A 22,713-nucleotide genomic window follows, 5' to 3' on the forward strand; every position below is an offset into this window, starting at 1 on the left:
TTATCAAGTGTCATTTGATAAAAGATTACTCATCTGATTTATGTATATTAACAATTAACAGCAGAACAATGATCTGCCATAAAACGAAAATTTAGATAAAGAATAGTAAAAAAAAGAAAGGCAAAAAAAAACAAACAAAAAAACAAGCGCCATTTTGCAGCCGTGGACAACAGACATTAAATAAAGTTGAAAAGTTCATCAGTCCACTTTAACAGAAAAACTTCATGTAAACGAAAACACTTCATGTAAACGATATTGATAACGCTAAAAACATGCGAAGTTTAAATGTCTATTTCAAATACGAGATTATGTTATGTCAGTTCCCATTTCTCTTTGGACTAATTAATTGGCATAATATTGACACGAAATTTCCCAACAAAAAAAATACCATTTAACAAAATATAAGTTCTAAATAAAAATAAGCCCTCTGAAAAAACAATTTTTCGTACATAGCCATACCACAATTAAACTACAATGAACATCGCGATTTATAGGGAGCAGACCACAACCTGTTCACGTGGTCTATGTCAAGGAGCATCGAACACGTGAAAAACGTCGCTATAAACTTTATACAAATTATTTACTTAGCTTTAAAAGTGTTAAACATTTAGAAGATCGAATTTCTTCTGCTTTTTTTTTTTTTAATTGAAAAACTTCTCAATACCGTAGATTTCCCTAATTCCAAACAAAATCGTACTTAAAGTTGAATAACCCCGCTTGCTTTTTGAAATTCATATTAATTTTTTTGATTAAATAAAACTGGAACCTAAAATGAATCGAGCATATTAAGCAACAAGTATGTTTTTTATAAAAATATTGTTAATTTTTTAATTTAAAAAGTAAAGTTTTCGTTTGGAAATAGGAGCACGTGTTCCTAATTCCGAACGTACGTATCAAATCCCAAAAAATGTTTTGTCGTTTAGTTAATGTCGTTAAAATACTATTGTTTAAATATTGTTGTTAATTACTTGCGCGTAAAAACGCTAACTTTTGCAAAAAAAGGTGCATTCTAAAATCAGTTCGGAATTTGGGAAACGTTTAAATTATGCAGAAAAATACTGTTTTTCAGGCAATTTAAATTGTCTTTTTTTTTTAAGTCGATTTTATATTGTTGGCTTTTAGGGTTTTAAAAAGTGTTTTACTTGCATTAAATAAATTTAATGGTACCAATATATATTTTTTCATATTCTCATTACCCTAGTCTTCTAATTTATTAATCAGTTTTCCTTTTAAAAATCCCACAAAAATAAAAGATGTAACAATAGTTGAACTAAAGCTGTTCGTAATTAGGGACTGTTCGGAAATAGGGAAATCTACGGAATACAAAAACAAAAAAAAAACAATTCCGTCCGAATGCTTAAGCATTTTTTTTTTATTTCATTTGTATTCGAAGCACAAATAACAAAAAAAAAATAAAACAACGATTTTGGGAATGATTAACCAGGTAGTAATAAAAACAATTGTTACGAATCTAAGCATTAATTCTATTATAACAAAGGAAGCGTTCACAAAGGACTGGTAAATAGACAAAGAAACAGTTCATACGTTAAAATAAAAAACATTTGCAATTGTTTTCAGAACGTCCGCACATTTCCAAACTCACATTCTTTGGTAAGTTACAGCTTCAGAGGACCCTCGTGTCATTAATCGTCCTGGTTCGTGCATTAAGTCCACGACGTAAACGCGTGGAGGGAGTTCCACTTCGCCATTCTACAAGTAAAAAATCTTTTTATTAAAACCATCAAGTCCGCCGCATTTTATTTACTAAGACGCTGTAATCGTTTTTTTTTTTGCTTTTCACAAAAATTTAAATTGTTATCAACAAGCTCGTTTTGCTTTTTCTTTTTTTTTTACCCACGTGGTAAGCACATGCCCGAAAGCTTATCTTCATGTTTATTCATCTCAAGTTAAATATATATATATAAAATTATATATATATATATATATATATATATATATATATATATATATATATATATATATATATATATATATATATATATATATATATATATATATATATATATATATATATATATATATATATATATATATATATATATATAAAGTCAGCGATAAAAACTTCACAGACTATACTTCAGTTTTCTTTGCTGTATTTTTCCGTTTTTTTTACGCAAAAAATATACATTTTTTTACATCTTTAACTGTTCAATTAATGAATTCTTTGGCTCTGATAAATCATTTTAATGATAAAATGGATTGATGCAAAAAGCAAATACTTACGTATAGGGGAACCTGTTGTACCTCTGACCACTTTTTGTTTCCGGGCGTTTTTTTGCTCGACGGTTGAAACAATTTATACCATTCAAAGTTTATGTTATTCTCTTATATTTTGCGCAAAAATTATACTTTTGACTTTTTTCTCATTCAACCAATAAGTATCATTTTTGAGCGTTTTTAAAAAAGTACTCAAATAGTCAATGGTACAACATGTACGTTGTACCTTTGACCGAGGTGTGTTGTTCCTTTGACCGTAATGTTATTAATAAGTTCTCATGAATTATTTGGACTTTTAATAAGTAATCATGACATATTACAGCTTTGCTATATGTTATAAAGAAATTTCTAGCCAACCACATGTCAATAAAAGCTTATATAAAACCATTTTGTAAGAAATTAAAGACATAGCCGCAGCAAGTTATAACCAAAAAACATTTTTTGATGGTCTAAAGTAAAATTTTGTTTCTTGTCACTTTTATATTACAATTTCAAGTAAAACGTTTTGTTGTAATTCAATTTATTAATTTTGCTTTGAAAAATAACTACTAACTGCAGCATTACATAAGTCTCCCTTAGTTTGGATTTTTTGATAGATTTTGTTTTGTATCTAGTCTTGTACAAAGGGCCATTCATTGTCCTTGTACTTAGGGCCGTGTTTTAAAGTAACATCTACGGTCATAATCCTTATGATTTTGCTTTTTTGTTTTTTTGTAGTAAATAAAAGAAAATGACATCAATTATCAGTACTATTTCGATTTAGTCACATTTTTTTCAGTTGGATGCTATTTACATGGGACGGTTAGGGTTAAGATTGGAAACTTCAAATGTGATTGAATTGTACAAAATGTTTTTAATTAAGTTGTTACTATCTTTTAGATAATTTAAGAGCAAAAATATATTTCTATAACTTGCTATACTAGCTGGTGGCCTAGGTACAATTAGAAATGAACTCATTGTACCTAAGTTTACCGATTTCAAAACCCTTTTACTTGGCGGAGTTTTATATTTTAAGTAATTATGTCGATATCAATAGGAAGTAATTTGTATGATATGATCATACAAAAAATCTGGCCCTAAGTAGATTAATATCCCCTAAATAGGTTTTTAACTTAGAAACCTCTTAAAACCCAACCAAAACTATTTTTAGTTGTCAGATTCATTTAGATTTGACCATAATGCTTTTTAGAGGAAATCTTTTAATGCAGACAATGAAAAATATGAAATTAAAATATATTATATTAAAAAACATTACTGTACAGTAAAAGATGTCAGATCAACATCAAACATAAGATACTGGCGTCTAGATGATCCATGACCAACACTTGGTGATGGAACTTTCATTATAATATCTTCAAGTTCTACATCATAAATATTGTCATCTTCTCGTATAAATTTATTGTCTCCTGATTTCTTAAGATACTTAACTTTGTAAACTAAACCAACAACTTCAATAACTTCTGCCACATAATGTCTAGAGTATTTCTTTTCACTTAACTTGACAAGTAAGAAACTTCCTGAAACAATTTCACTATTTTCTGATTCATTGTCAAGTATATTTATTCCAAAATCAATTTCATCAAAACTTTCATTATTTAAACTTGTGTCAGAATGTTGATTAAAAATAATCTGTTTTGCCAAGGATTTTATTTGTCTTGAAAAAGGTTTTTGACATTGTTCATTATTAGATTTTGAATGTAAAATAACTTTCATTTCAGGTGTATCAGTTAAAATGCGTGATTTTCCCTTACGCCTTTTTGAAATAGCTGCCTTTCTTAATTTGGCTTTTGGGTGAGGTCGTATTATTTCAGGTGAAACAATTTCCAATGTTGATGGTAAATTGCCAGGAGTGGTTTCAACCTCATTGCTATCATTAGAAATGCAAGTTTCAGTATCCACTATTGGCCTATCAGTAACAGTTGCAGCTAAGAAGTCAATATCAGTAAAAATATTTTCATTAAAGGGAAAAAACCCAGTACATTTAAAACTGTTAACAATATTATTCGGTACAAAAGCATGAGGATAAGCTTGACCAACAAGGTAAGATATATCATAAATTGTAACTGGTTTACCAGCATTTCCTGGTAATATCATCCAATTATTCATGGCATTATTATAAAATATTTTAAATGGACCAAAAACACCACGATCAAGGGGTTGCATTTTGTGGGTTGTGTGAGGATGAAATGTCATTAAAATTATGCCCGATCTTTTAGCTAATTCAATAATAGAAATGTTAACATGACTTTCATGGTTATCCATTAATAAAAGAACTGGTTTTTCTACCAAAGGTCGTACATTACTAATAAAATGCTCAAGAAATTGCAGAAAAATGACTTCATTTGACCATCCAGACTTATTAGCTGCTCCTACACTTCCAGGAGGAGCACCATTCAACATGTAGTCCTTAAATTTTGCACGCGGAAATACAAGTAATGGTGGAATGCTACTTCCAGTAGCATTAATGGCTGCAATCATTGTTACATTATTGCCTCGTTCTGCACTAGTCATACTTCCTATTTGCTTTTTGCCCTTTGGGGCTAGGATTTTTGGTGGTACATGAACTGTGGTAATTCCTGTTTCATCGCAATTCCAAATGTTTGATGGCTCAAAATGATAACGTTCTAAAACATTTCTATAATTTTTAAACACAATTCTTACAGTTTCTTTATTGAATGCAGAAGATCTACCAAGACTTGTTGGCTGCGGTTTACGTAGGGATAACTTATCATTATATCTTTTCCGAAAATCTTGTAGCCATTGTTCACCAGCACATTTATTCTTTATCCATGAAGTTTCAATTTTTTTATGGTTTGCTAAAGCATACTCATATGCAAAGAATCTGATTTGCTTTAATGTAAGCCCATAATGCATATTTGCAGCATCTGCCAAGTATTTTACCAAAATTAATTCTTCTTTTGTTGAGAATACTTTTTTTGGTTTCTTATGTGAATACGAATACTGGGTTCTTCCAGATTTTTTAAACTGCTTTAACTGATATATCAAAGTTGATTTTTTAATGTTGCAATGTCTTGCTGCTTTACTTAGACTCATTTTTTGTTGAAGAACAAAATTCACTGCATCAAACATATCCTTCTCGCAAATCTTCTTACGAAAAACACCAACCTTACTCCTTGGCATTTTAAGATTAAAACATATTAACAGAAATGATTATATATTTATTTGTTCTTACTTCCTTATTGCTGTACAGAAATCAAGTACAACTATATAATCAACTTAATTATCAAGCTGCTACAGCTGCCAACTAACTTAATTATTAAAACTGATTATCAAGCATTATAAGTACATAAAAATATACATTCCAATAATGGATTGTGTGTCAAGTGTAAAATTTACTCTTATTTATCAATAAATTAATTAAAACAATGCATAAGATATAGAAATATATAAAAATGTAATTTGGTAATATTATTTTATCACTTATATTATATTTAAAACTTTCAAAATACCAGCAAGAAAGTAATAGTACGCTTTTCGCTGATTTTTACATGCAAGAGCACAGGTGTCTGATAAATTTGATGAAAAATTTCATAAAAGTGTCCTCTTTAAGTTCGCAAAAAATTAAAGCGCAGTACAAACCAGTCAAAGGTACAACGTCCTACGCTGGTCAAAGGTACACGAGATGGGTTTCTTCAACAATTATCATCTCAAACCCCATTTAGGGTTAGAAATAATTATTTAAACTTTTCCATAATAAAAAAAAGATGTTGTTTAATGTAAGTAATATCATACATTAGCCAAACAACTATTTATGACAGTTTTGTTATTAAAATAAGATAAACATAAATATTTACTTTTTAAGAGCTAAAACTAATAATTTCTTGTGGATCAACACAATCTTCCCCAACCATGATATTTTAAGGTAAAAAGAGTCGTCATGGACTAATATTTCAAACGGCACTTCAATTTTTTGCAAAATGATAATAGTCGGCCAATATGACAGAGTGACTAAAGGTACAACGTGGTCAAAGGTACAACAGGTTCCCCTATACGTTAACGTTCTCGTTTTTCACGAAAAATTAAAATCGCTACTAAAATTGTTAACAACTTTGTCGTTGTTTTAAAATCAAAGGTGTACGTAATTAAAAATTTGCGATTTAAAAAAAAAAAAAAAAAAATCACGAATATATTTTCATAGTTTGTTAAATGACGAAGATATCTTCAAAGTTTGAATATTTTTACGTTTTCACGAAGATCGTAGTGCTACGAAGACTCAATTTGTATAATGATAAATACTTCTGAATGATATTTCGTAAAGATAAAGTTTTTAAGTTGTAAAACATTGTTGTAAAAAAAAAAAACGTCACCGTTGTAAAAAAAAATTGATGTTCTGAAAGATTCTTTAGAATCTTGTTTTTTCATCAACGCGAAGCATATCAAACAAACGCTTAGTAACATTTTCTTTTATAGCTTAATGTAAAATCAATACCCCAAGAATTTTCTAATGCATTAGAAGTTATGATTGTGAGATTCTAGCTATCTCTCATGTCAGACCCGGCCTTAGATAGTTGGAGGTCCTGAGTCAAGAGCAAAAAAGCATTCTCGAAGCTCTACGTAAATCAATGATTTCTGAATAAAATTGAATTGAATCGTTAAAGATAGCACCTAAATTTGTTCCCAAAAAAAAAAAAAAAAAAAAAAAAAAAAAAAAAAAAAAAAAATTCAAAATTTAAAAACCGTCATTTTATAGAGTACTTGTATGAGCAAATTGTGGAGTGCCGAATTTGTTTTATAACAAAATTTTAGCGCGGGATTTCGAATAAAATCACTTAACTCATCACTCAAAACTAATCATACATTCAAATTTTCAGAAAACATTCAGAAAATTAGGTGAGTATTTATAATGCATATTCAAATATTAAGTAACCTACATCATTCATATGTCAAAAGTTTTTAGATATCGGATGGAAAGGACAGTTAAACATGTGCCATTACCGATTATTTATTTGATCATCCAACACTCAAAAGGCAACAAAAAGTGGAAAAAATGCAACAAAATACAAGCTTAGCAGTGCAAAGTGTACAAAAACAGGAAAATTGGAGCATCTTCCAGAACAAGGTTACAAGAGAATTTTCAATTATTGTAAAGAAAGACACATTTTAAAGAAAAAAAAGATAGATCTATCGTTAAAGGTAAAAAAAGTCCAAACAAAAATTGAAAATGAAATTGGAATACCAGCCAGTACGTCTGCAATTACAAGAATACTAAAAAAGAACGACAGAGTTTTTACTCTGTCAAGAACCCTTACATCAAGAATAAGAAAAAGAGGCTAAAGCTTGCATAAGAAGTGTCCTATGATCTGATGAGTTAATTCATTCAATATCTTCGGATCTGATAGCCGTAAGCGAATATGGAGAAAGAAAGGTGAAGTTCTGAAATTAAAAAATATAAACCCTGCGGTAAAACACGGGAGTGATGCAGTTATAGTCAGGGATCGATAACTTCGAGCGTATCCATAGAATCTTGACAAAGGAAGTAGATCTTGGGATCTTGCAAAAAAATTTCCAAGATTCAGCAAGAAAATTAGAACTAGGAAAAAGAGATACACCTTCTAAGAGAAAAATGATCTAAAACATTAAAAATTGTTAAAAGAAAAGAAAGATGAACAGACTTGATTGAACAATTTTATTTTCCATCAACCAAGCCATCCGAAAACCCTTCTAAAGTAAAGATGACCTCAAAAGGGGATTTTCAGAAGCCCTGGACAACATAAAACCTGAAGTCACCCAGAATTTAGTAAATTCGATGAACAATAGAATGTTGGGATTATGTGTTGCTAAGGGTAGCTCAACAAAATATTAATGATAAATATATACGTGAATAACAACGTTTACATAAAAATGTTAAATCGTAAGATTAATTTTGTTGTATAAAAATTGAATAGCTATTTGTAAATATATTTATTACATTTATATTTTTTATTACTCTCACAAATGTGATGCCAAGAGCTCAAGGTACATTAAAAGTAACCAACAGACTTAAGGTTAAAACTAGTCTGTGCTTTTATTCCCCTAATCGACCTATCATTTATCTAAAATTACAAATATGTAAAAAAGAAGCATCAAATGTTTTAAAAACTGGAAAGTTTTAGCTTTCCGATGATACATTAGGTTTCTTATTTTCTAAAACTTGAGAAATCATGTTCTGAACATTAACTAAGACGTTTGTCCTTAAAGAATCAGAATTTTTTAAATTATTCCAAAGAACATTTTGTAAATTGTTTACTACAGACTTTTTTTTAAGAATAACTTATGTTGCAAAAGAAACCAGGCGTAATAACATATCAAACAAACATAGCTATTATAGTAAAGATTGTTTGAATTGTTTAAAAGAACAATTCAAAAAACCTTGCACTTTTTTATCTAATCCCTTTTTTATAATACAGTTTCATTTTAAAATTTGTTTTCATTTTTTTGTATATTAACAATGCCAAATATAAAAAACAGCTGACCTCATTTATATCAGACAGCAAAACTTCGTTCCATGCTATACCATAACTACCACGAATCAATGAGCATATCAATGATAAATGATCTGCTAGAACCTAAAAACAACATTTTTGTCTATAAATAATAAAAAACAACAAAGAAATAGAGTAAAGAGAGAGAGAGAGTGAAAGAAAAAAAAAGAAAATTACTTTGAACAAAAGAGCACGGTGGTAATAAATGCCTCGTTTAACCATTCCAATTGGTATCACATTAGATTGAAGTTCTTTTTTCAGTTCACTAATATGTAACTCAAAAGAAAAGCTGCCAAACTCTGTTTTAGTCACAGAACCACCCATTTTCTGACAGACAAAACTAGAATATATTTTAAATAAGTTAAAATCTGATTATAATTATACAAAAGTTTATTGAAGGAATTTAATTTAACCTCGCCAGCTTCACAATCTGCTCTTTTGTGCTATCTGTACTTAAAATGAGGGTTTGCAACTCTTCAATGTATGAACTCAATGCATCATCTGTGGGCGCCGACCATGAATCTTTCTTGCAAATATTGTCTTGATTTTCCATACCATTAGCAGAGTCACTTAGATAAAATAAAAAATACCTGAATTTTGTACAAGGAAATTTTAGTATGTTGACAGGTAATGTACTGTTTTGTTTTTTAACTACTTAAAAAAGTAGTAAGTTACAAAAATTTTTCTCTTTAAGTTAAAGAAAATTATTCCTAGTAACTACTTATAAGCTATATACTGGGTTTTTTTACATACTGGGTATCCTTATTTAAAAAAAAAAACAGTTTTTAAGATCTCAAAACTATGAAAAGACTTATAAAAAAAAATCAAAGCAAGTTTTTGAGTAAATGTATGTGGAAAATACTGACATCTACAAAAAAAATGCTGACATCTACAAAAAATGTTTAAGTAAAAGAAAAGAAAAAGTATTTTTGTTAATAACTTTTGACATCAATAAAAAAAAAACAAAAAAAAACAACCTTTTCTTGAAGAATGATGCAGGATTTACCAAAAGTATTGGTCGTCGATGATTTATTGGGTGTCTGCTGAGAACCTCAATTGATTCGAAATGTGCTTCTGGAGATACCTTGAAAAAGTTTATCAAATTCACTTTTTAGTAGACACCACATTTTTTAACTTTATCAATACTGCTTGTTGTTTTTAACTGGATTACTTTTTTTATTACTGCATTTTACAACATTTAAAAACACGGAAGTTAATTATAGCAGCCATCATACATTCCACAAAATGTAGAAAAAAAAAAAAAAAAAACAATAAGTTGTAGATCTACATTGAAGACTGCCAACTTGCGATAACTTATGATAATTTAGTTCCAAAATGTTATCTTGCACCAAATATCTAACTCTTAACTTAACATAACCTTAAAATATCAAACTTTAAAGATAATTTGTTAAAGACATGGCTACAGTTCCTACATGTCAACACCTTGTGGTAAATTTTCAAGGCTAAACTTCAAATTGTAATATTACCATCTCACTGGAATAATTAGAAAAATGACTAGTTAAAACTAACACATCTCATAATCAGTTTGAAATCTTTATATCCTGGAGGAAATCTTATTTATGAAATTTTATATCCTAAAATTGCAGCTGACTAACAAAAGTATATTGTGCTAAACTGTTTTTTTTTTTCTTTTGGAAATTTAAAAACTTAAATTTCCAAAAGAAAAAAAAAGATCTTTACCAACATTCTTTTCTCAGTTGTAATTAAAATTGATGGTTGGAGGTAACACTGAGAAACTCTTAAAAGTTCTTTAACAATTGGATCAAGCAAAATTCCTTTGGACTCTTGATTGTGTTCTTTGACAATTTACAGTTTAAATGTTGGTTTAAAGATTTTTTTATTTTAAATAATGGCTGTAATAAATGTGATAAAAAAAAAAAGGAAAACTTAATAGCCACATTGTTATGATCATTAAATTTTTTTCATATAAGTTCTACAAATTTGAAAAAATTCTGAATTTACAAAATTTATAAAAAGGAGGTTTCACATTTTTTAAATAGCTGTTTCAGAAAAAAATACAATTGAAAATTTTCAAAAGCCTACACAAGAAAAACTATTTTTTATGAAAAGACATGAGCAAGCCAAGAAAAACAAAAGATCAATTGCTTTTAAATAAATGCACAATTTTCACCTTCCCAGCATCAAAGAATATATCTTTAATCAAGTTCTCAAAGGTCAGAACACCAAATATTGCATACTTCATGGTTAAGTGGTTATCCATTAATCTATCCAGAGCAACTTGTACCAATGGGTTTGCTTTTGATGATAAACTCATTTCCTGTATCAGTTTTAATCCACTGAAAAAAACAACAGACTTTAAGTGTTATCTACATTTTATTTAAGAGAAAAAGAGTCATTCTAAGGAAACACTCAAGAAAGATAATTGACTGCAATGAAACATCTTTTTGAGGGATACTACTTCACAACAATAGGTGTTTATAACAAGAAATTTTGAAATCTTAGAGTAATATTGAGATTTTTTTTTTTTTTTTTGAGAAAACTTGTTTTCTGGGGAAAAAAAACTTATTTCACACAAAATACTTATCAATACTAAAAAATATAGTCAAAAAATCCTCATCAATACTAAAAAATATAGCCAAAAAATACTCATCAGACTAAAAAATATAGTAAAAAAATAGTGTCAATACTAAAAAATCTAATAAAGATTTTCTAAGAAAAGTTTTCTCCACAATTTTGAAATTCTTTTTTCTGTGTAAGCACAACATAATTTTAATATTTTTGTTTTAAGAATGAAAAATTAATTTAATCTAATTTATTGTCACAATTTGATGACATTTTATGCTCTCAATAATTCATTTTAGTACTTGCCTCATACAGTCTTGGTGCAAAAGTCCCTTTTTGGATCTTTCTCAGTGGCCCTAAAACTTAAATAAAGAGTTTTGTTGTTTGTTCACAGAAAAAGCCTTCTCAAAAATAATTAAAAACCTAAAAGAGTTTTTTCGCTGTTACTATTTTCAGACATTAATTCAGGATTTTAAAACTACTTGTTATGAACACCAGTGGGTGTGTAGTGCCAATCCTCAAAAATACTTTTTTTTAAGAATGCTATATTGATATTAGGTTCCAAAGTTACAAACATGGTCTAAAAACCTGACCTACCCACATGCAACAATTGCTTCAACAAGTTCTTTCTCTACCACACACATAACTATCACCCAAAAAGCATTTCGGCATACTGCCTGATTGTTAGATCTGAGCAGATCAACTACTCTTGAAATACCATTTCCTGTAAGTAACTTAGATGCTCCTCATTAAAAATGAAATACCAACCAAAACAAATAAAATATAAACTACAAAAAACATTATGCACAATTTTTTATCGTAGCATGAATAATAGTTTTTAAATATTAAAACTTACTTTTTGTCGAGACTCTACATCACTTAGGTAAAATGATAAAGCTTGACAGCCATTTTTTTGCACATTGCTATCACTAATTAGTAATAATAATAACATTATTAACAATAATAATAATGATAATAACAATAATAATAATAACAATAATAATAATAACAATAATAATAATAATAATAACAATAATAATAATAACAATAATAATAATAATAATAATAATAATAATAATAATAATAACAACAACAACAACAACAACAACAACAACAACAACAACAACAACAACAACTACAACAACAATAATAATAAGAAGAAGAATAAGAAAACAAACAAACAAAAAAAAAAAGAGTTTGTACAAAGTTTTTAAAAGTTTCTAAAAAATAAAAATAAAACCTTGACTTGATAGCTTCACACAGCCCATAGATAACTCCATGTTGCTCAATGTCTTGTCGCCAATTCTCTAAAAAGTATTTCATCAATGATATGAATACTTATTAACAAAAAACTTTCTGTAAGTTATCTAGAATAACAGATATTATAAAAGACTCATAGCTATAACATTCTTCTCCTATAAATCTTTGCAAAAAAAAAAAAAAAAGTAAATATCTTTCCTATTATTCTAATGTAACTTACGATTACTGGCAAAATTTGATAAACAAATAGCTATGTTTGATTGAACAACTGAATTCTCAAGGGAAAGATATTGTATGAGAGTATCAGTTATCTTATTCTCCATGATAATAGCACAATTGTTTACATTACAATTGGTTAAATTAGCAAGTAATAAACTTGCAGTTTCTCTTGCTTCTTTTTTTTCATTCTTTAGAAGCTGAATAGTCAAGGAAATACCACCTGGAATATAGTTAAAGATAAATTTCAAAATAGAATTAAAAAAAAAACTCAAAGTTTTACAAATGCATTGCTGCACAAGTAAAACTTATTCAACAGAATATTTTTTTTTAAAAAAAAAAGAAGTTAAATTTACCTAACTTTCCAATTGTATCTCGGCATAAAAGGTTTTCTGCCATGACTGCTAATGCATTAGCTGAAGCAACAGCAGTTTGCAGATTCTATAAAGCAAAAAAACTTAGTTAAAAAATCTGCTGAAATTGGTTAACTAAGTTTGTCTTTTTAAATTATTCCTTGTGAGATTCTGGTAAAATACATTTTTTACAAATGATCTTTATATAACGTTATTGCAAAAAGAATGATGCGTTTTTGTTTTTCCATGATCTCACTCAATTTAATGACATCAGTCTACATTTTTAAAAATAAAGATTTGTCTTTTCTTTTTCTACAAGAAACTTGACCTTCATTAATTCAAATAGTTACTGTTATTTTTAGACACAAAATAATCTATTTATCCAAACTCACAACTTTCTAACACTTTTTCCAAATTGAATTGTTTCACTGCAAGCTTCAATTTGTCAATTAATGTTTCCTTTAATTGTACTTTATCACAGTTTATTTGGTGAATTAATTTGCCTCAAACAGAGTCGTCCTATGGGTTAAGGTCTAAAGAGTTTAGTAGAGTATAATTTTTGTTGATCACAGCTGAAAAATTGTCTATACACCATTTTAGGAAAGGTGATAGTTGTAAGCTGTCGTGCCATCTTGCTGAAATATGCAATTATCAACAAACACTTGGTTACCATATCATTGAACTTATGACAAAACTTGTTCAATGAAACCTTTGTGGTTGATTGTTCCTTTGTCCAAGTTGACCATTAGTATTATTCCTTACAAACAAACTTAACCACACCATAACTTTATCGGATAAATTTTTGTTTTTGCTTCATGCCATCTTTTCCAGTGGCTTCTTCACAATTTATACTCCAGGCTATTAATGCCATACATCTTCTCATCAGAAAACAAAATCTGTAATGCTTCTTTTTTTTAGAAAATTGTTTTGCAATCAGTTTGCAAACTTCATTCTTTTGGCCTTTTGACCTTGGCAAGTTGCAGCTCTGTCCTTTTCTTGTATGCCTGACAATGTACATCACCTTTTCGTATTCAATTAATAGAAACCTTTGAAGTTGAATTCTCTCAGCAAACATTCTGAGGGACACTTTTTCTTCAAACTTAAACAGGCTTTCACTATGAACTTTGTTTTTTTATGTGCGGTCAACCAGGTGAATGAAAAAAAAAAAAGAATCTTTTTAAAAAAACTCAATTGGTAGTACAAAAACTGAGTAAGATACATAAAACATAAAAAGATTTCACTTTTTTTGCAACACCCATTAAGCACTTATTATATGTTATTCATAAAATATTGCTCATATATAACTTGTGATATTCATATAACTTATTATACTTCAATGAATAAATTTAACATTAAAAAAGAATATACCTCACTTGCAAGCAATGAAATAAGAGTTTTCTCTAACTCTTGTGCATTGAACATTCTTCTGTTTTCATCTTTAAAATAAAAGATTCAATTCAAAGAGCAAATCTCCCCATAAGTAAAACCTTCATTTCAATGATCAAACCTCTTTAAAAGTAAAACATGTGTAAAGAATTTTAATGACTAGATACTATACAACAATGAAATCTATTCATTTTAGCATTTATAAATACAATACACACCAACTTAAACAATAAAAAAAAAAAGAGAAAACAAATAATAAACTGCAAACCTATTTTTGCAGCAGCTGCTATTACAGAGGCCTAAAAGGAAATAAAACAAACCAAATTATATTTGAAAAAATTCACTATTTATGATTTTGTTATATTTTAAAGATTTGAAAATAACTGAAAAATTACTCCATATTGCTGCATCTCTGGATTATTTATTGACTTGGTAATAAATGTTAAAACTTTCGCCAAAAGACCATTATTTTGAATCATCTGGAAAAAAAAACCTTTTTTTTATATTAATAGAATGCTACAACTTGAACAAAAAAAAAATTTAAGACTTCTAGTGAACAAATACACCTTTAAACTTTCAATATCTTCAAGAGCGAATGCCAAACATTTTAGGCATGATAAATGTAAGTCAATCATAGACTAAAAAACAAGTTTGCAAATTAACAATTTTAAGAAAAGAATTTCACAAAAACTACATTTTCATACTTGTCTGCAAGAAATACATTATCTACAGTAGCATGCAAAAGTTTATAAACAGCTAAATCTTTCAAGTTTTTTCGCCATAACATTTTGACTTTTGACTAAAAATGAATGAAATTTTTTAATAACTATTCCTATAATGTGATTATATAGTATGATTGTGATTATATAGTAATGGGTGGCCCAAGATAAAAGCCAAAGGTAGAGTTTTTATTATAACTTTGTTATTTTTTTAGCTAGAACAGTAAATTTTTTTTAAAAAGATTTATCATTAAATTCTCTATAAATCTGTCTTGATGGCTTTGTTTTATGGTTTTTAATTTTATCAAAATTTATGTAATAGACTAGAGAATCTGATACATAAAATCAATAAAAAAAATGTTAATGGAATTTTTAATTTTTACTTGATCTTCTAATATTTGCACAAGTTTTGAAAGACCATCATTTTTGCATAAAACTTTCTGAAATTCAACTAAAAAATAAAAAATCATTACATTTTAAAATCATAAATTTTATCAAAGTTTTTATCTTTAGTGAGAATTTGCTAAAAAACATAAGAAACTTAAAATATTTCACCATCATTTGAGCACTTAAGTAAGGCATCCAGAGCAAGGTGTTGAATAACAGGATATTCTGAATTAAGCAGATTAAGCAGGGGCATCACACCTACAAGTTTTAATTTAAAAATTTTCTGATTGCTACACAAAGTAAAAGTATGGTTTTTTTTTTGTATTAAAAAAAAAAGCACAAAATGATAAAGAGAAAATTTATAATGTAGCTAATTTTTTACTTAAACAAAGAAAACATTTAAAATTTGTAAATTTAAAGTATTTGCTCTCAAAGTTAAAAAAAACATATTTGCCAGTTGACATACAAAAAATAAATTGCTTCCAAAAAAAAAAAAAAAAAAAAAAAAAATCCATTTAAATAACAACCAAACCATTTAGTTGTTTCAACATTGATCTATTTCTGAAATCATCTAACATGAGTCCAACAATACGAACTGCATTTCTCTAGCATTTTAAAAACAAAAACATTTATGTATGTTTTAAATCAACTGTCAGGTGTTTAAAAATGATTAAAATCAAAGGCTACTGAAGTCATCAAACACTAAATTTTATTTGCCTTAAAAGTATAAAAAGTGGTCTTTTCATGCAATTTTCAAAAAGTGACCATGACTTAAACAACATATTGACTAATTCAGCAAGTCGACTTAAACATAGAGTCTACTTATATAACATATAAATTGGACTTGGTGTAACTCAATCAAAAGGTCATAAAGTCTCAAATTATACACCAGTGTATGTAAGTAAGTAAAAGATTTTAAACTGAAACAAATTAACATGCAACAATATTAAACATCCAAGCTTATTTCTTTTATTCTATTTTTTTTGTGTTACTTGTATTATGTGTAAAGAGGAAATTTAAAAAAAGTTGTAGATGATATTATAGTAACACCTGAACATCACAGTCAGGTGACTGGAGAAGAGCTATCACCAGAGGAAATCCATTTTTTTCAAAAATCTCAACTTTACTAACATAATCTTCTAAATAAAAATAAAAAAATAAAAAAAAGCAATAAATTTCATGGTAAAAATGTGGTTTAAGCAAATCCCTTCAATATTAATTAAATAAATTACTATGTTGAAAATAAAATAAAAATATCTATGAAGTTTCAAGAAAATTAAACTACAAATACCTGCAAAGAATGATAAAGACAGCGTGGAAAACTCATGACAAATTACTTCCACTAAAAGGGATTTATTACAGCAATTAAATTTTTGTCATCATTGACATATTCACAGAGGTGAAGAAAAAATGAAAGTGAAAATTTCAATTAGTCCACTAATTTTACTAACAATATTCCACCTGTTGCACTAATGAAGGAGTCTTAAACCTCCTAAGAAAAAAAATTTAAAAAAATTTTTTTTCTTGGGAGGTTTAAAATAAGGTTAAGGTTTAAATAAAAACTAAACTTGCAATGTTTTATTTTATTAAAATGTTATTGTGATGTACTAAAATGTTGCTGTGATGTACTAAAATGTTACTGTGATGTACTAAAATGTTATCGTAATATATACCTTCAGGAAGAAGAAGTTTAAGTAGACTTTCTACACATCCACATTTTTGCAATGCCAGGCGTATTGATACTAATAAACAAAAAAAGTCATTGGAAAAAACAAAAACAAAATGATACAAATATACATACATACATACATAAATACATACATACATACATACATACATACATACATACATACATACATACATACATACATACATACATACATACATACATACATGTGTGTGTGTGTACACACACACACACACACACACACACACACACACACACACACACACACACACACACACACACACACACACACACACACACACACACACACACAAATACATATAGCATTTTTAAATGAGTGATAGCTTTGTTAGATGTGCTTATGCTTTAGGTTTTTAAAACTTAAAAAATTACAAAGGTATGTTTATTTATTGCTATGTAACATAAGCATAAATTGTTAATTAAATTTAATCTGTTTAATTCTAATTGCAATAAGAAACAAGATTTTATGAACCACAAAAACGATGAGGTGGAAAAAGAGGATGGGATCAAAACAGTAATCGCTGACCCAACACTGAATTTTTGAAAAACTAATTTCTACAATAGATGTCTGGAAGCTCAACTGAATTTCCTTGCCTTTCTCTTAAACATATACATGAAATCTATAGAGCTGCGGTTTTTGAATTTTTTAGCATCAAAAGGACCAGAGATTGAGCTAGTTGGTTAACTGAAATGTAAATGGGAGTTTATAGATAAATAAAAGTTTGATCAAATTGACATGATGAAACTGAAAAAGGCTGTCTAAACATAACATAACAGATATGGCTGGCATTTCCTCACATTGTAAATACAACTTTCAACAGCACTTTAGTAAAATTCAATTATAAGAATACTGAATCTTTGGTATGCTTATTTTACAAATCTTGGGTGACAAAGGGAATAACACATGAATGTATGTAATTTTGTGCTTCAGCTGCTTACCACCAACCCAACTTTACTTGAATTGACCCAACTTTACTTGAATCAGCTTTTTGGGAAAAGTTTGCTAAATAGTTCCCAATAAAATTTCAACTAAAATGCAACTTGCCAAGACCAGCATTTAAACTGAACCTCAAATGTACCTTACTCTATAGCTCCTAAGCAATCAAGACTCAATGAATATTTTTATACAACAGTAAAATTTAATTTTTCATGTTTTTAGCACTTTCATTACTCTTAATCAAGTTCTTTTTTTAAACATTAAGTTTAAGCAATTATCTAATATTAAAATTAAGATAAATAGTTTGGTTTTAACTAATAAATAGTTTAAAAACATCTTTGAAACTTAATTAGTTAAAATAAAACAGCATTATAATATAAATACTTAATTTTCAAATATGTAAAATACGGTTAGAAAGATATCCCAAAAGGCTTAGAAGATCTTGGTGGACCACTTCTCATTATTTGATTGTAATAAATTTCAGTTACCTAATCCTTTGTTATAGTGTGGATTCAGATCAAGATACAAAATATATTCAGCGCCAGAAAGAAATTTTAACTTTAGTTTTAATTTTAAAAACCTCTGTCATCTATTGAAATCCTGACAAAAGCAGTATTGGAATTAAACACCTAATTTTACCAAATCTAGCTTAAAATCAGATGTTTTCTGAACATAGACAAGGTCTTTTCAACAAATTCACACTTGTACTCCTATGTAACAACTTATAACTAATTCCAATTTATTCCCAATAATAAAAACATGTAGTTTTTTTTTTTTAACTTAGTTGAGAGAAATACACTTTGTCACAAGAAATCTGTTCACAATTTTAATATTTTAAAAAAATTTGGTCAACATTAAGTTTAATGTTGAAAATTAGGTAGGTAAAGAAGGTAATCCAACAGTAACTATATGGTTAAGCTTAGATTACTTTAACTATTAATTTCACATTAAGAAATTTACATTAACAAGTTTGCTAAATACACACACACACATATATATATACAGTTTTGAGTACTAATATATATAATATAATAACTACTATTTTCAAACTTTAGGAATTAACAGAGAATTATCAATTTTTATCGAATTTTTTAAATACAATTTTATCTCAAAATATACAATATGACCTCATTTCCCTTTCAGAGAGCCTTTTTTTTAGTGATTTGTTTAATACTCTTATACAAACAAGTTTTTGTTTAATGTCGTTATATTAACCCTACTGTTACTTTAAATGTGATTCTAAGAAGTACCCCCCCCCCCCCAGATCTTTTAAAATGTTTTAAGTTACATACTTTAAATTAGTTAAAGTTAATATCAATTTAAAATTTTGCTCATATCTTCATAGGCTACTACACCAATGCATCACTGAACCTTTCTTTACTATACTAAAATAGTTCAAATTTGAGTAACTTTTTATTTACCTTCAGTTGATATTGAACTAATACACATCACTGCATTTTTCTTCACTGTTTTATTTTCATGATTCAAAAGCTTCACAATATGATCAACTGCTCCCAGTGATAAAAGTTGCATTTTATTTTCAATAGCTGATATTAAAAAATAAATTCAAATTCTATACAGAAATATTGAAAATAACAGTAAAATTAATAAATTCCAATTTTATCTTATTTTTATACAATATATAAAATTTTAATTAAACAGCAAACATACATTTTTCCGTAAACTTATAAAGCGTATCACACACTACATTAAGTACATTTTCTTCGCGAGACTGTAACATCAAAACAGCAGTCTGAATCTTTTTTGTTACCAAACTAATTGGATCAAACTGAAATAAATAAATACACAGACAAACAAATAGATATTTTAAATCTCAATATCATAAAAGTATGACATGATTTTTTTTTTCTTCATTAAAGGAAAAACATTTCTTTTCAATGCAGATAACTAGTAGTTTTTACAAAAACATTTTCTTTAGTTATAAGAAAAAACATTTTGTATTGGTGTATATTCAGTAACTAGAACACTGATAATAGCTAGAACTCAAAAGATTAAGATGATCTAAGAAATAAGAAAGAATGGTTTGGTCCAAGAATGTAATTTCTAAATGAAAAGTATGGCCCTGAGAGAGAGAAAAAAGGAAAGTTAATGTTCTGGCTTGTTTCCTCACCAGAGTTAAATCCAATTAAACCTATTTCAAGGTCTTAGCACAGAACTAGAATATTAAAAGTTTAGAAAAGAGTTCTGAAATTAAAAAGATGCATGTTATGTTAAATAGTAATTTTGCTGTTTTGGTTTATCAAAATAAATTAATCCTTTACCTATTTAATTATGCCATAACAATTATTATATTACTTCTTATTTAACATTAAGAAAAACATAGGCAAAAAACCTTAATGCAGTTTTTTTTGGGAAGCACTAAATGCATTTTAAAATTTTAATATCATGTACATATGAATTTATATGATCAAGAACATTTCAAAGTAAAAATATTTATGCAACTGTAATATAAAATTAAAAACAAAGCGATCTTTGATAACACAAAAATTAGTGAGAAATATACAAAAAATCTTTTATCATTCACTTGTTATTTAAAAAATTTGTTTTAATTGTTTTGATATTCATTTTACATTCATGCTAACATAAAATTTAACATAAACCAAAATTAACAAAATAAAATAACAAAAACCTCATCAATTGGTGGCAATTCTTCTTTAGCTTTTTTCTTAACCATTTCTTATAAATATTATATCAATGCATAAACTGATTTTAGACCAGTGTAAAGTAAAGCTAAAAGTAAACAAAGTTTAAAATTTAAGATATATAAAAACTATATTTATTAAAGGTAAAAATTATTTATAGCTTGTCCAGACTTTCAATTATGGTGAAAATTTAGTTTGACCAATAAACATGGTTTGGTTGACAATATTACAAAAGGAAACTAAATGATTGTACTTAGTCATTACTTAGATTATTATTAAAATCCCCAAAATATTCTTGACAATATTCTTTCTAAAGCATTTTACTTAACTATATAGAGGGCGCAGCATATACATTTAACCATTATCACTTTTTATAAAACATTTCTAACACATAAAACATTTTAGAAAACGTTAACAAATATTGATATACTAACTAAAAACATTTTACAACTGAAAGTGGCCTCCTTTTGTTGCATCAGAAACTTCAAGTTCTTTTAAGATTTGTTAGTACACTATTGGATGTCTCTTTAGGGTATAAACTGAACACTTTCTTTCTAAAATTGGAATCCATAAAAGTTGATGGTATCTCTTAAAACCTTTTACATAGATTGATAAATGGTTTTTGGCAGACATTTAATCTTTTTTTTTTTAACACCCTTAATTAGATTTGAATTAAACAAAAATTTTATCTTATTGAAAGTGCATCATTAAAAACACTTTATTGGATAACAATATTTTTTATGCATACTTAACTATTTGATAATAAAATATATTCGAGTAATGGGTAAATATAAATACTGCACCTTGTAAAAGAAAAAATTTGACAGTAATTTCTAAACAATTCCAAATCACTTTGAGTTTTTACAACTTTAAATAGAATACAAAAGTAAGTCTAAACATTCTACAATACTAGCCTTGCTAGTACTACAGAATGTTAGAGCTTTCTTATTAATTACCAAATCCATTCTGAATAATCTGAGTATTGTTATAACAATTTTTGAAGAAAGATGCTTTTAGTAATAAATTATTTGCTCTGATAGATAAAATTTGAGTTACTTGAACATATGGATTTCGCAATAAGAACATAACAGTCTTTTTTTTTTTTCAAAAACGAGATAATATTACAAAACGTTAGAAGAGAATCTATAACTTTTTAAGAACCTACGAAACATGTGAGTGACTAAAAGTTCAAGTAGAAATGTGCAAAAAACTAGTCGGTTAATTTTTAAATATTTGATAGCCTGATGTTATCAATTATTGTTAAAAAGGTACGATATTTCTGTAAATGGAACATTTTTGAACAATGGTAAATTTCAAGGAGATAGGACAAAGACGCATGCTTTAATTTGTTGTCACTTCAATGTTGGTCTTAAGCGAAGGATTGGCACTATCTCTAACGATATCTTCTTTTTCTTTTTCTTTTTTTTTTTTTTTTTGAAACCTTTTTGTATGTATTTCTGCCAGAAGAAAGCTGTATATCCAAAAAAATTTCACCATCATAAATTTGGTATAAAATATAAAAAGTTGCACTTTAAAATTTAAAAAAAAAAACCTTGTTTGGGTAATCGATATAACTATGACAACAATTATCGTATGAAACGGAAAAGCTGTTCTAGTCGAATTCGACATCAAATTTTCTGGCACAAAATCTATGCGCGAAGTTCTACAGTATTGTGAAAAATTTAAAAACCACCAAAAAAACAAATCACAATTTATTTTTATTTTTAAATTTTTATTTAACCGAATATATTTTTCTGGTAAAAAAATAATAATAATAAATTTTAGAAAATAGACAAACAAAATTAAAAAAAATAATAATG

At 27.5% G+C, this 22,713-nt stretch overlaps 1 protein-coding gene across 13 annotated transcripts; it reads right to left on the bottom strand.

The window, feature by feature from the left end:
- Positions 1-1,463: 1,463 nt before the first annotated feature.
- On the bottom strand, positions 1,464-22,566 carry LOC145189010 (armadillo repeat-containing protein 3-like). Of its 13 annotated transcripts, XM_090077140.1 has the most exons (26): positions 22,446-22,517; positions 22,234-22,364; positions 20,881-20,981; positions 19,902-20,019; positions 19,652-19,777; positions 17,259-17,327; positions 16,877-16,927; positions 16,636-16,724; positions 16,118-16,190; positions 15,754-15,843; positions 15,582-15,649; positions 15,046-15,117; positions 14,875-14,958; positions 14,748-14,778; positions 14,462-14,529; positions 13,097-13,181; positions 12,745-12,963; positions 12,505-12,571; positions 12,121-12,193; positions 11,862-11,998; positions 10,873-11,038; positions 9,698-9,804; positions 9,134-9,289; positions 8,898-9,060; positions 8,712-8,804; positions 1,464-1,710 (listed from the first exon to the last, which is right to left on the bottom strand). In XM_090077140.1, exons 3-26 carry the CDS (start codon positions 20,923-20,925, stop codon positions 1,600-1,602), a joined length of 2,361 nt encoding a protein of 786 aa, XP_089933266.1. In that variant the 5' UTR covers positions 20,926-20,981; positions 22,234-22,364; positions 22,446-22,517; the 3' UTR covers positions 1,464-1,599. The 13 variants fall into 13 exon arrangements, 8 of the variants coding, with proteins under 8 accessions (XP_089933266.1, XP_089933269.1, XP_089933265.1 ...); XR_016449436.1 differs by lacking the exon at positions 22,234-22,364 and having other exon boundaries at positions 12,905-12,963; positions 22,446-22,566; XR_016449432.1 differs by lacking the exon at positions 22,234-22,364 and having other exon boundaries at positions 11,862-11,988; positions 22,446-22,566.
- Positions 22,567-22,713: the final 147 nt, after the last annotated feature.

This window comes from Hydra viridissima, unplaced genomic scaffold, assembly GCF_058129835.1.
Source record: "Hydra viridissima isolate aposymbiotic clone 2 unplaced genomic scaffold, HvirCarnegie_v1 scaffold_2, whole genome shotgun sequence".
NCBI classification, from domain to species: domain Eukaryota; kingdom Metazoa; phylum Cnidaria; class Hydrozoa; order Anthoathecata; family Hydridae; genus Hydra; species Hydra viridissima.

What these genes read in the sequence shown, in the direction of transcription:
- LOC145189010 (XM_090077139.1), bottom strand. Translation starts at nt 20,925, where the DNA reads ATGGTTAAGAAAAAAGCTAAAGAAGAATTGCCACCAATTGATGAG. An exon ending in GAAGCAATTGTTGCATGTGG is followed by an intron (nt 11,039 to 11,861) that starts GTAGGTCAGGTT and finishes TGTTTTTTTCAG; the next exon opens with TGGATTAAAACTGATACAGG. An exon ending in CAGATTGTGAAGCTGGCGAG is followed by an intron (nt 9,061 to 9,133) that starts GTTAAATTAAAT and finishes AATATATTCTAG; the next exon opens with TTTTGTCTGTCAGAAAATGG.